The sequence below is a fragment of the Sinocyclocheilus anshuiensis genome, unplaced genomic scaffold (genome assembly GCF_001515605.1).
Source record: "Sinocyclocheilus anshuiensis isolate Anshui unplaced genomic scaffold, SAMN03320099.WGS_v1.1 scaffold1906, whole genome shotgun sequence".
Taxonomy (NCBI): domain Eukaryota; kingdom Metazoa; phylum Chordata; class Actinopteri; order Cypriniformes; family Cyprinidae; genus Sinocyclocheilus; species Sinocyclocheilus anshuiensis.
Window position 1 is genome coordinate 558,511 of NW_015546187.1, and position 13,519 is coordinate 572,029.

At 35.7% G+C, this 13,519-nt stretch overlaps 1 protein-coding gene across 2 annotated transcripts in view; it reads right to left on the reverse strand.

Moving 5' to 3' along the window:
* Positions 1-6,080: 6,080 nt before the first annotated feature.
* The window catches only part of LOC107701420 (sorting nexin-19-like), a 32,810-nt gene continuing 25,371 nt past the window's right edge, over positions 6,081-13,519 (reverse strand). For both annotated transcript variants that reach the window (XM_016503420.1, XM_016503421.1), the window contains exons 10-12: positions 10,328-10,512; positions 9,606-9,693; positions 6,081-7,067 (exon numbers count right to left, since the gene is read on the reverse strand). In XM_016503420.1, the coding sequence (XP_016358906.1) occupies positions 6,944-7,067; positions 9,606-9,693; positions 10,328-10,512 (397 nt within the window). In that variant the 3' untranslated portion in view covers positions 6,081-6,943. The remainder of the gene's footprint in view (positions 7,068-9,605; positions 9,694-10,327; positions 10,513-13,519) is intronic.

Here is a 13,519-nt window from a genome sequence, read left to right on the forward strand (position 1 = left end):
ACAAACAATCAGAAATATAAAAAATATGCATCTCATTTTGCCAAAACTAAGGCTTGTCAAAAGGTCCTGGAGAATAAATGTTCAGCAAGTGGTTGCATAACCTCAGTGAAGCCATGTGTTTTCCACAAATATGAGGATGGGCTTGAGGTTCATGCTAATCTTCAATTACTCAACAGGCTTACTAAGAGGGGAAAAACGGGGGCCTCGATCGTGAAATCAAATTATTATTAAATAAATATGCGTAGGGCCAAAATGTTTAACATAGCCAAAAAATACAAAAAGGCGGGATCAATTATCAGTGGCCTTTTGTAGTTGCAGTAGCCTACAGCTAATGATTTATTGGTTTAAATTACTCAAGTGCTCAGGGGCCACATGGATGAAGTGAACGAACACTACCACTAGCCTGCATGAGCAGGAAGTAACTTAATATGTAGTCAAACTCAAATATTTTGAAATGACCTAAAAGATCTAAATCCTGAGCCAGAAATAATCATAATCATCAGGTTTTTCATCATCTTTACCATGCTGCTCCAGGTGTTGACATTTTCTTCCCGTATATTCCCATGCATTTAAATGGAACATGGGTCTTAAAATGTAAAAATGTAAGTTCTCTTCTCTTTTACTCACCCTTATGTTGTGCCAATATGGTATGACTTACTTTATTCTGTGGAACACAAAAGGAGATATTTAGAAGGCTGTCCAAGCTACTCTGTTCCATACAATGAAAGTGGATGGTGACCAATGGCTGACAAGCTTTAAAAAGCTTAAAATGCATTATAAAAGTAGTCCATGCAACTCGTGCACTATATTCCAAGTCACCTGAAGTCATATGACAATTCTGTAGTTTTAAGATCTGACTAAAATTTAAAGAGTTCACCCAAAAATGGAAAATCTGTCGTCATGTACTCACCCTTATGCTGTTTCAAACCTGTATGACTTTCTTATAAGTTTGAGGTTATTTTTATTATTAATTTATTTATTTATGATTGAAAAATAATTTTATTAAGCAAGGAATGTTTCAAATTGATCAATATTTCCACACAAATATACAACTGTTTTCAACACCAATAATAATAGTAAGGAATGTTACTCGAGCACAGCATATTAGAATTATTTCTGAAGGATCATGTGACATTGAAGACTGGCGTATTGATGCTGAAAATTCAGCTTTGCATCACAGGAATATCATTTTAAAAATATTAAAATACAAAACATTTCTTTTAAACTGTAACAATATTTCACAATATTACTGTATTTTTGATCAATAAATGCAGTCTTGGTGAGCATAAGATACTATATTATATACAATTATTATATAAAAAAAATAAAACATACCAACTACAAACTTTTAAATGGTAATGTATTTTAAAGAATGTTTTAACCATTTTTATCAAAGTCAATGGGGTTCAAAACAACAACTTTCTTTGTTGAAAATAAAACCTTTGGTTCTCTTTTTTTTTTTTTTACCTCCAAGTAATTTTTTGCTCACCATCGACTTTAATTGTATGGAAAAGAACAGCTTATTTATTTACACAGTTGTGACAGTGTGTGTTTTGCACCTTATAGGGGTTGAACCTACAATCATTCAGTAACAAGGTCAGATTTTTAGAGACTGGGCCACATTACCACACAAATTCCATCAGAAACTAGTTCATAACTTTTTTATTTGTCAATGTGGACATTGGATATTGACAGTGTGCTCCTCATGACAGGTCTGTTTATTCCACTGAGCAAGACGTCACTGATGAGTAAGTCTAAAGTGTGCAGATCCAGGTCTGTAGCACCTCAGGAAACATTCCTGTGCTCTGTGGTCTAACATCACGGTATTAATACTCTGCTGAGTGTTTCCCAATATTTGAAGGAATTGCTTGTGGGGATGTACTGGCATATAAACACATTTCACAGTGCACGGGTCAAAAGAACATGGCTTAAGGTTTTTGTAAGCAAATTAATTGGGATACTATTGAAATTGTTAGTTTGTATTTACATGTCACATTTGTTTACGTTAAATACTTTAAATAGACACACACAAAACGAATATATAAACAAGCACTTGACCTGCTCATTTGATTTGCTCGTATTTAAGCATGGGGAGTTTTACTGTTTGTTTGTTTTTTTCTGTTGTCCATTAGAGCAACATCACTAGTTCCTGAATAAAACACACAAGAATTTAAGGATCATTAATCTTTTAAAATTCCATTTAGTCTGAGATCAGGTTTTATTTCTGTTATTTCCAGCTAAGTGTCAGTGTCCTTTTAAGAGCACTTGACCTGTTTATATGTCAGCCTAACTGTAAGTGAGCCAGTGGCACTCAGGGTTAGACAGTTAAAGACATTTTAGATCCTTATGCAAGTATAAGAGAGGGCTACATAATGTGTAATGATGTTTGGTGCCTGTACACCAAATGATGTCATGCATGTTGACCGCTTAAAGGGTTTCCTTTTGATATCATGCAATAAAGGCGGGCGGGCGGGCGGACGGACGGATGAACGGACGGATAGGCAGGCAGGCAGGCAGACAGACAGTATGACACAGACAGACAGATAGTATGACAGACAGACAGATAGATAGATAGATACACTGAACAAAATTATAAACGCAACACTTTTGATGTTTCTCTGTTCATCAGTGACTGGTATAGTGATGCATTAGCAGGATTTATTAGGTTGTATTTTGTTGTGACAGACATCAGTGATCTCTAAGGTAAAAGGTCATGACTACTTGCTCTTAAGACTTGCCAAACTCATTTTGTCGACCTCCAAAATTAGTCCCAGATACTTTATCTGATTTCAATAATCCAACGTCTCTTTGTTAATCTATTTCTGTTGACTTTGGAGATAGACCTTTTTTCCAAGGGCAAAAACTTCGAACAAAGGTTTTGAAATGTTTTCCACTAAATTCTAGGAAATCTGGATGTTTAGCTCCAAGATGTCTGTGCTTGTAATCTCATATCATGGAACAGCAGTGCAGGATTATTTAGCATGAGGAGGATTTAGCATGTGAAGCGTTTTGGCAAGCACGTTCCCTTGTTTTCAACTGACCATGTGAATTAACATGATGTTTTCACTTCAATAGTAGAAAAAACGTATTAACTGGATGAAATTAAATAAAAGATTGACAGGTACATAAAGGTAACAGCATGTCAATGGAACGTTCAAATCAGCTGTTCAAATCAGGTTTCCTTATAAAGTGCTACCAAATTCTGTTAATTCAAAATGCTTCCAATAGAATTACATATTTTTTTTTGTGATTTTATTACATAATTTTAATTGAGAAGTGCTGTTTCACTCAACTTAAGCTATTTGACAAAACATGTGAGGCTCGTGTATTACTGACAACCATAAATCATATTGCCGGAAAAAAAATTGTAATCCAAAATTCTGAACAAAACACAATCTACTTGAACTAAACATGACTAAATGTGACCAAAAGAAGCAGAAACAGTTTCTGTCCACATTTTGGTAGATTTGTTTGCATCATTTAATATATATCTTAGTATGGTTTTTTTTGGTACCAGCTGTTTTCCTGTTTTAAATGCAAACTGAATCACATTAAAGTTTGAATAAGTTAATACAAACAAGTGTAACATGCTAACCGAAACTGAAAGCACTTCAAAAATAAGTGACATTTTAAAATGCATCTCGTCTTAATTCAATGACAACATTAACTGCTTTATAATTTCAGTACACATCAGAACAACATAAGACCTACAACATACACGACCAAATCACTTACAAAATTACAAATAGTGCAACATTCAGCGCTTTAAGCACAAGTACAGTGTAACAAAGCCATTAAGCCACTGTAATGCATACTGGGCAACAGGGCTCGCAGTGCAGAACCTCAATCTAAATCTGCATGCACTGAGCTCAAGCCATCACATACGGAAAGGACAAGACCATTTTACGCAACTACTAGGTAGTTTGTGCAAGCGGAATGGTGACTAGATGACATATTAATGCTAATAAAAAAATTTGACAGTAATACTTTTAAGATTTGGAAACTAATTACACATTTTATTAAAGGGATAGTTCACCCAAAAATGAAAATTCTGTCATTAACTACCCGAATGTCGTTCTAAACCTGTAAGACCTTCGTTCATCTTCGGAACAAAAATTAAGGTATTTTTGATGAAATCCAAGAGCTTTCTGACCCTCCATAGAAAGCAACGCAACGGAAATGTTTTCAGACCCAGAAACATAGAAAGGACATCAGTAAAACAGTCCATGTGACATCAGTGTTTCAAAAGTTACGAGAATACTTTTTGTGTGCGCAAAGAAAACAAAAATAACGACTGTATTTAACAATTCTTCTCCTCCAAATCACGTATTCCGCTATTATCGAGAGTACCATGATGACATATTGACGTGTGTGCCTCTGCACGTAAACAAGGTGCAGCACATGCATGTTCTATGGCAGCAGCATCACGCGCATGTGCTGTTTACGTGCAGAGGTACTCTCAATAATTGCGGAGCACGTGATTTGGAGAAGAATTGTTAAATAAAGTCAATGGGCCTCATTCATGAAACTTGCGTAAATATATGAGTAAATTCTGAGTAATTTGCGTGTAAAACAGACCTTCTCGAAAACTCTCCTCCGGATTCACAGACTCTTCGTAAACGTCCGATTTGATAGTTAAACGTGTATGTTAATGAATTCCAATCATTCGTAATAGGGCGCTCGTGCACGCTCATTCACAATTAGCATAATCCCCGCCTATAAATGACAGCTATGCAACTTGCGTGTCCTGGAATGCAGTGGAATATTCTGGTCTACTTTCTCAGGTTTGGCTCCAGTATATTGCATAAATGCAAAAAAGACTAGGCCATATGCCTAACAATAAATATTCAATAATGTGTGTGACCACCAAAGAGTTTTTAGCCAGCTGAAAAAATGTCAGGCGCTCTTCTTAAAATGACCAGCTGGTCAGCGTTTTTCCAGCTGAGACGCTTTAGTTGCTATGGTATGGAATATTAACGGCGGCAACGTATTAGCCTACTAGTATCTCATTTTTAAGAATTTTACTAAATATAATAAAGCAGTAACCAGTAATATTGACTTCTCCATCGTTGTAGGCGGTCGTTGTACAAGTAGGATGGTTAGGCATTTTGTCCCGACTCCCGCCCCTCCTCTATTTACGGCTGGGTAAATAGTGACGGTGACGAGTGCTGCGTTTTACAATTATCAACTCAGCTGCAAAAAAAAAAACAATTTTTAATAAATTAATTTAAAATAAAAAAATTTAAATTCAAAAAGAGGGCAAGGGCAATTGAACTTGTAATTATTATGGCAGTGCATCAAAATTCAGTGTCATCAGTTTGCCAAAAAGAACACAGAACATTTTACGCACCATTTACACGTGGTAGGGAGCAGGTGTACATTTCTTTCGTACCAACTAACATTTTGAAAATACGAAAATTTTCATGAATTTGAAAGTTTACATCAGAACGGCTTTACGAACGATTTACACAAAAATTCGTTCTGCTCGTTTCATGAATGAGGCCCATTATTTTTGTTTTCTTTGCACACAAAAGTATTCTTGTAGCTTCTGTTTTAACAATGTCCTAACTACGTTTCTGGGTCTGGAAACATTTCAGTTACATTGCACTCTATGCAGGGTCAGAGAGCTCTCGGATTTCATCAAAAATATCTTAATTTGTGCTCTGAAGATGAATGAAGATCTTACGGGTTTGGAACGACATTATTATTAATGACAGAATTTTTATTTTTGGGTGAACTATCTCTTTAAGGAATGACAAGGCTTTTTTCAGACTTTTTAAGAGTTACATGTGCATCCATTTGATAGTTTTGTTTGTTATACACATTAAGGCAATTAAGACATCATTTCATTGTGCTAGAATTCTAAGAAAATAAGTAAACCACAAACCAGAACCATGTAATACTCTATTATTTGTTAGAAGAAATAAACATATTTAAAGGAGTAGTTCACCCAAAAATTGTTTCCAAACCTGTATGACTTTTTGCTGCAAAACACAGGACATTTTTTGAATGTTGGTAACCAAACAGTTTTGGTGACTATTGACTTCCATTATAAGGGTAAAAAAAAGACATATCTCAAAAAAATATTTTATATTCCACAAAAAAGAAGTAATACAGGATTGGAATGTCCTTTTTGGGTGAACTATCTCTTTAAGAAAACTTATATGCATACTTCAATAACAGAGTAAATAAGACAAATGCTGAAAACTGGCCATTTTTGCTGAATCAACATGACCTTTTCTTTTTCCACAGAGGCGTCTAACCACTTAATTAGAGGTTGTGAATAGAGAAATTACATTTAAAGGCTTCACAAGTTGGCTGAAAGCACACAAAGCACGTACAGCATTACCGTGACACCAGACGCACATGTGATGAATTTCATACTTAAAGAGGAAACTTGTGGAAAAACAGGCTTTCTTACTTCGCGAGATAACGTCGATACAGCCTCTTAAAGCATCTCTGAAAAAGGCTAAAAGCAAAATGATCAAGTATGTGCACAAGAAGGGAATGTGTGTAAAGTCAAGGTATATCAAGACTGAAAGGCTGGAAACACATAATAGGATGGTGCAGAAATGATCTGCGCAGTCCATCTGTAAGAGCTTTGCCCAAAGCTGAAGCGGGAACAAGGTGGATAAAAGTTGGAGAACTTGCGACTAATTCAGATCCGGCATGTCGGGCTTTAGAGATTGGACTTGTGGTTTGATAAAACACAAAACAGGTGGCCATTAATCAATGCCTGCCCGGATGTGCGCATGTGTCCCAGAAACAGGGAGACCAAATTGGTGCCAGACACAGGCTGTCATGAATCCAAATCCACACTTTCTTGATTACATATTCCTGCCTAACACTTTAACTTATCACACGTTCGTATGTGATAAGTATGTATATATATGTATGTATATATGCAAGTGTGTTTAGTGTCTCCAGTCTGCCCCCAGCACACCTATGGTGGCAGCTTCTCGGCGTTTTTGGACAGGCTGTGCAGAAGTGTTTTCTGAAAGTCCCCATCAGATGCCTCAGGGACGAGAAACTCGATTAGCAGATCCCAGATGCAGTACACAAGATGCCTGCAAAAAATAAACAGTCACAGGAGGTCACAAGCACAGCTACATCCTGCACACAGATACTTTATTATCAAGACCCATGGGAATTTTACTTTCATAGCATTACTTTGCAATTTCAAAAATTCAAAGCACAGTTTTGAAGCAAATTTATAAATGTTTGCAGTGTAATATCAAGCTCAATAATCTCTATGACAGTAAAAATTAATGCAAATCATCACACTAAGGGACAGATTTACTAAGCAGGGCAAATTAGTACAAGAGCGCAGTTCCAAAACAGCGCAGATGGGCGTGGAAATTTCTGCGGGTGATATACTGACAATGCGCAAATAAAAGAAACAGAAGCAACATCTAATTTCCATAATGACCAACGCGATCTACCAAGCGCAGCGCAAATTAGCATAAGGATATGTTCGGATTCAGATCATGTGTTTTTCTGGCATTCCAAATAAATTAATACATGTGGGAAAAAATCCTCTCCCTTCTACCATTTCAAGTGCAAAATAGTTTAAGACATGCTTTTTTTGGGCATTAAATAATGGCGCAAATACCAGTAATTTGGCGAGCGCAAACGTTAGTAAATTGTGCTACGTGATTCATTTTAAGACTCTCCTCCCATAAATTTTGCATCTGAAAGGGAAACTCCTACCAGGGGCACCACTACGGTTTCTGGGCCCCTTGGACAGCATATTTACTCGGGCCCCCGCTTTCTGGGGTGGGTGGGGGGGGGTGTACAGTGGGTTCCCCCTCCGTACAGATCACGTTCCGCGTTCCACTCGGTAAATCACGTTCAGGGGGGATCCCTCTCGGTAGAAATCGCGATCGCGTTCCCCTCGTAGAAATCGCGTTTCTCCCTCGGGGGCCCCCCTCCATCGTAGGGCCCTTAGAATCGTCCTAACCTTCCCCCACTTATGGCGCCCCTGACTCCAACAAATGCATATTCAATAAGGTCAGGCGCAAAAATTACTGTGTCCACGCGTTTTCAGCGCTAATTCTTCACTGTGCGTCTTTAGTAAATCCTGAATGTATTATATATACGCCAAAAGACGGTTTGCGCTGCCGCAAGCTGTTAGTAAATCTGGCCCTAAATGTGAATTCAGATTCAAGTTCACTTTCTAAGAAATATCGGGAATTATGCATTCTGTTGTAAATTCCAGAAAACAGTTTAAAATTCAGCGAACTTAGAAATGAACTGTACAAAAGCACACATATAAAATAAAATAAAAATACATTTATTAATTAATGATAAATACATTTAAAGTGCATTTATTCATACATTAATAATAATAATTAAATTACTGGAATTAAATAAATAAATAAATAATACATTAATTTAATTAAATATGAAATGTAATTAATTAGTAAATACGAAATAAATACATTTTCATATTTATATTCATAAATTAATACATGAATAAATAATACCTTTTTTTATTAATGCATTTATCTTAATTAGTGATAGATAAATAAATAAACAAATATATTAGAATATACTATAATAAATGTCAAATATACTATTATAAGTATACTATAATATAATTAATAATGAATTAATTATTCATAAATATATTTGACTATTTATAAATGATTAAAATTATTACTACTACTACTACTACTATTTAAAGTAGCATGACTATAATTATTTATTTTCTTATTTTTTATTATTAATAATATATATTTTATAATATATTTAATAGAACGATAGAACAATAGAACAATATTTTATATATATATTTAATCATGTTTAAAGTCTTTCAAAATGAGCCATAAGTCTCTCACACTATCCAGAGTCATAAGTTAATAAAAATGGGAGGGGGAAAACTGACATTTATGAATAAATTAACTCCTTTAAAGCTCTCATTTAGATGCCATCCTTATTCTTTCCAACAAAAATCCCACAGCATTTTGGTTTATCAAAAGCAGTGGATGATGTATCTAGGCTGCCTTCAAAACCAACCAGATTAAGGTTTCTTAGTGGACAGGATGTTACGCAGACACTGGATTTGGACATGCCTTGTTGCCTTCCCCCCTCTGTATAAGGACACAGCTCATAAAGCAAAAGATATTGAGTCAATGTATAACTGATTGTAACAGCATCTGCTTTATCTGGACATTTACAGCAGACTACAGCATGTTCTAGTAAATCACAGAGCAGCTTTCTCGAAATCCAATCCGGCGAGAATAAATCATGCATCCCACTGTGGTAACAGTCTACAAAGATGTCACGAGGCGCCCTGATAACAGAGCACAGAGATGTATCTATTGAAAGCACATTTCTGCATTCTTTTATTGGCATCTCTTACTTACTGTGCCATAACAAGATAATGCAAGTAAATTACAACCTGACCACTTTAACTGTTAAAGCCACATGTTCACTAGGCCATGTCTGCTTGCCTCATGAAATATGTATGCGCTTTTGCAGCCACATACAGTTAAAAACAATCAACGTTATTAACCCCATAAATATGTAAACAGGAGTGTTGGAGTTGCATAAGTGACAGCGGTGCTGATTTTTATCTGCGTCTATTTAGTACTCAAACACACCTGTTTATGGTGGGGTCCTGAAAAGAATCCACAACCGTCTGCCAAGATAGCTTGTACTTCTCAGAGCCCAGCATATCAGAGATCAGATCTGTAAAAACACAGAACCACACAAGCAAACTCGGTCAAAATCTGCACCAAACTACTGATGAAGAACAGTCATTTTCTGTTGCGAGGTGGATTCCCCTTAACTTCTGTTGTTTTTGTTCTGATTCATTGATTCATCTCCTGAGCGATGGTGTTGTGTTACTGAACAGCTGTTTGTCTGAATCACACAGTTATTTGCAAGTTCTATTTTCCAGGGTAAGCTTGATTGCAAAATTTGCAAGCTTGATTTTCCAAGCTCTAATTTTTCTCATTCCATCCAAAACCAAATGCTAAAAAGATTTGAACAGAAAATGTTCACTCAGAAGTTAAAATTCAACTGATTAAAGTATTTACGCATGATTGATCTCTAAATTTTCTTCATAGTTAACAATGCATTCAGTTGCTTTTTTTATTCTGAATCAGTCACTTAAAGAGGAAACTCAAATTGTCAGATTATTCCATTTACATAAGATCTATCCTTTAATTGTCACGCCCCTGGACTGTCTTTGTTGTGTTTTCCCTCCCCATGTGCTGCGTGACCCAGTTTTTCCCTCTCATTGATGGTTCATTTGATTCAGGTGTGTCTTGTTGGTTAGTTCTAATATATGTTTATATATACATATTATGTGGTGTCTCACCTGGCAGTAGTTTCATAAGGCACTGCAGAGCCTGCGCTCTGCTCTCGTCTTTCTGCTGCTGGCTGAGTTGGGGTCTCGGTTGAGCCGGCAGACTTCCTCCAGGCCAGATGGCCTCCTGCAGCACCCGCAGATAAATCACCCAATACTGCGTACAGGTCAGGTTAACACCACCCACCTCCAGCCACCTGCAGGCCAATCACAACAACTATTTAATATGATGCTATCAGAAGCATTCAGAACATCTGTTTTTGACAGAAACTTCAGGATACAATTCAGGATTGCTGGTGAATTGGACTGTGATGATGTGCTGCATGCAAAACACGTTACAAACCATGTGTGATTAAAATATATTCAAAAAAAGTCTACCAAATGGAAAGAAAAAAGTCTAAGAGAACATCATGTGTTTGGTCTTCGTCTTTTACGGATGTCCTTCAGCAAGTCGCAGTTCACATGTGCCACTGTAATGTACTTTGTCTATTCCAGTTAAAATCTGTGATGGGCCGCATATGGATATAGTTTATCCTAAAAAAAAACAGCATCTCATTTCACAGAATCAACTCTGCAAAATTACTTTTGGCCACCTTACCCTGAAGAAATTATGATTTAACTGAGGGATTGCATAACATTACTGTGGATGAGACTGTTTAATCTTAATAATAATCACTACAATTTTGACAGACAGTCATCTTAACAAATGGAACTGAACAAAAGATGTGGAAAAAGTATTATAAAACATTACCATTTTTATGAGAGAGGCTATTAGGATATATTAGGAAAAAACAGAAAACCAATAGGATGGAAAAGGATCAGGTGTATTTTACTAGGATTGCCAATTGATTCATTTTAATAAAAATAATTACATAATCCACTGTTATTTTAGTATCATTTGGTACTATTATAGTATTAGTTAATACATTTTGAATTTGATGATTTTGTTGTTGTTTTTGTAATATGTCTGTTTTTTATTATGTTTTAGTTATTTTAGTACTTCAACTTAATTAAATCGAGAGAGTTTTTTTTATATATATTTCAATAAAATATTGTATATATTAAGTATATATTTCAGTTAATGCTTTAATTTTTTTGTAATATGTCTGTTTTTTATTATGTTTTAGTTATTTTAGTACTTCAACTTAATGAAATCGAGAGAGTTTTTTTTTATATATATTTCAATAAAATATTGTATATATTAAGTATATATTTCAGTTAATGCTTTAATTCATAAAATTAATGATCCGGAAGGTCTAGAGATGTTGTTGTTGTTTTTTTCCATGTTAAACTACTTTTAACTTAAGCCCATTTTTGAAACACTGTGTCATGCACAACAAGCTGCAAAAGACACAAACACAATAGTCAATCACACCCGTCTAGTGCATGTTTACATGGAGAAATTATGGAAAAGCAGTGCAGTGGAATGTAAAAATGCATTCTGTGTGAACGGCCCCTTAGTAGACAGCATAAATCTTCCTTAATTGTTGTTTCTAACTATTTACAACAAATAAATGGCGTGTCTTTTAAGCAGGTGATTTAATGCAGCAGAATTGTTATTATTCTAATAATAATTTAAAAAGCAACTGTGAGCAACTGTATTCAATAAAAGTTATGGTTGAAACAAGTGATGAAATGTCAGGAAATCCATAATGCTATAATACATAACCCAATCAGGGCTCTAATAATCAACTGGGAAAACAATGTTTTCACCTGAGGATTTTGAATACTCTCATTGAATACTGTGTGAAGTGGAATTTCATGTGTCACTGATTTAAATCTGTCCTGTTCTTCAATTGCATAGCTGGTTTATTTTGGTCCCGACCCTTTGAAATGGCACAGATGCTACATGGTGACAGCTGAGATCCAGAGAACCTCTTATGATCATGCTTACTCAGTTCCAAAAAAATCAGTTTAACAATAATTCATTTTAAATACTGAGAATCTGGACATACAGCTGTCCCCAGTAGGGGTTTCAGTCCAAAATGCATATGTCATATGTGTTTGTCCGAGGGAACAGTGTGTGTGTGTAAATATATGGAAGCCAAAGTCCAGACTCTCAAACAGAATAATGGGTTTCCTGGTGGCCATTAAACTACAATTATGGTCAAATTTCAATGACCCAGTAACAACATGACAGAGTCTCATTTGCATTGCCTGTCTACTAGTGCAGAGATTTTCTACTGATTATGTGGACGACAAAGGTCTACAATAGTAGAAAAACATCAATACGCTTGCACGTTTGCACGCAGGATTGCTCTTCTGTTCCATGACAAAATTTTATTTTTTAGAGTCTGCAGTAGGTTTTAATAGTAGATTACATTAAAAGTGCATTTCTATGATTGCGTCATTCAAAACTCTAGCTTGCTGCCCAAACAAGAGTACTAAGTCAGCCTGCAGTTCTAACAGAGCTTCTGAAAAGTCTGACTGAGGACCTACGTAATTCTCAAGAAGCTCTGATGTAAGGTGATGGAACAAAAACTAGCTGTTCCAAAACAACAAGTGGAGCATTTTATTCCATTAATGGCATTTCTGCCATTATAAAGGGCAGTTTATATGGACTGGCACAGCCTTTGACGGAGACGTGCAGCATTACAGGAGGAAGACGTTTCTCAAGCCAACATGAGTGGAAAACAAGGGTGCCTGGAGCTCACTGGAGCCAGTTAAGTTTAAACTACCCTTTTCAGATTTTAATGTGAGTCTTCATTTCTTCTGACACTCCAAAAAAATATAAACATGATAAGTATATTCCATTTAGAGCCTCGCCTGATCAGCATCTCATATAAACTTGGAAAAACTGATGTGCTGGAAGACTAATCTCATTAGGAACTGACTTACATGAGCTTTAATTATGATCCAATTAAGTAACTGTCTGTTATCTGAGAACTGATGCATAAAAGTACAGTGACCTCAGGTTGTAAAAACTATCTGCAGTCATACAGAGACAATAAATGAAAGGTTTAATTGAAGTTTGACAGCACTTTCATGCTACTGAATACAATACAGTTGTCAGCAGATCAAGGCAGACCATATTATAACCTTGAGGACACAAAAAAATGTTAATAATAAATAACACTGGCTTGGCATAGTGTTCAAAGTGTTCAAAGACAGACAGAATGACAGAACAATAGAAAGACAGAACAAAAGTACTGACAGAACGAGAGAACAATATATAGAATGAAGACAGACAGACAGACAGACAGA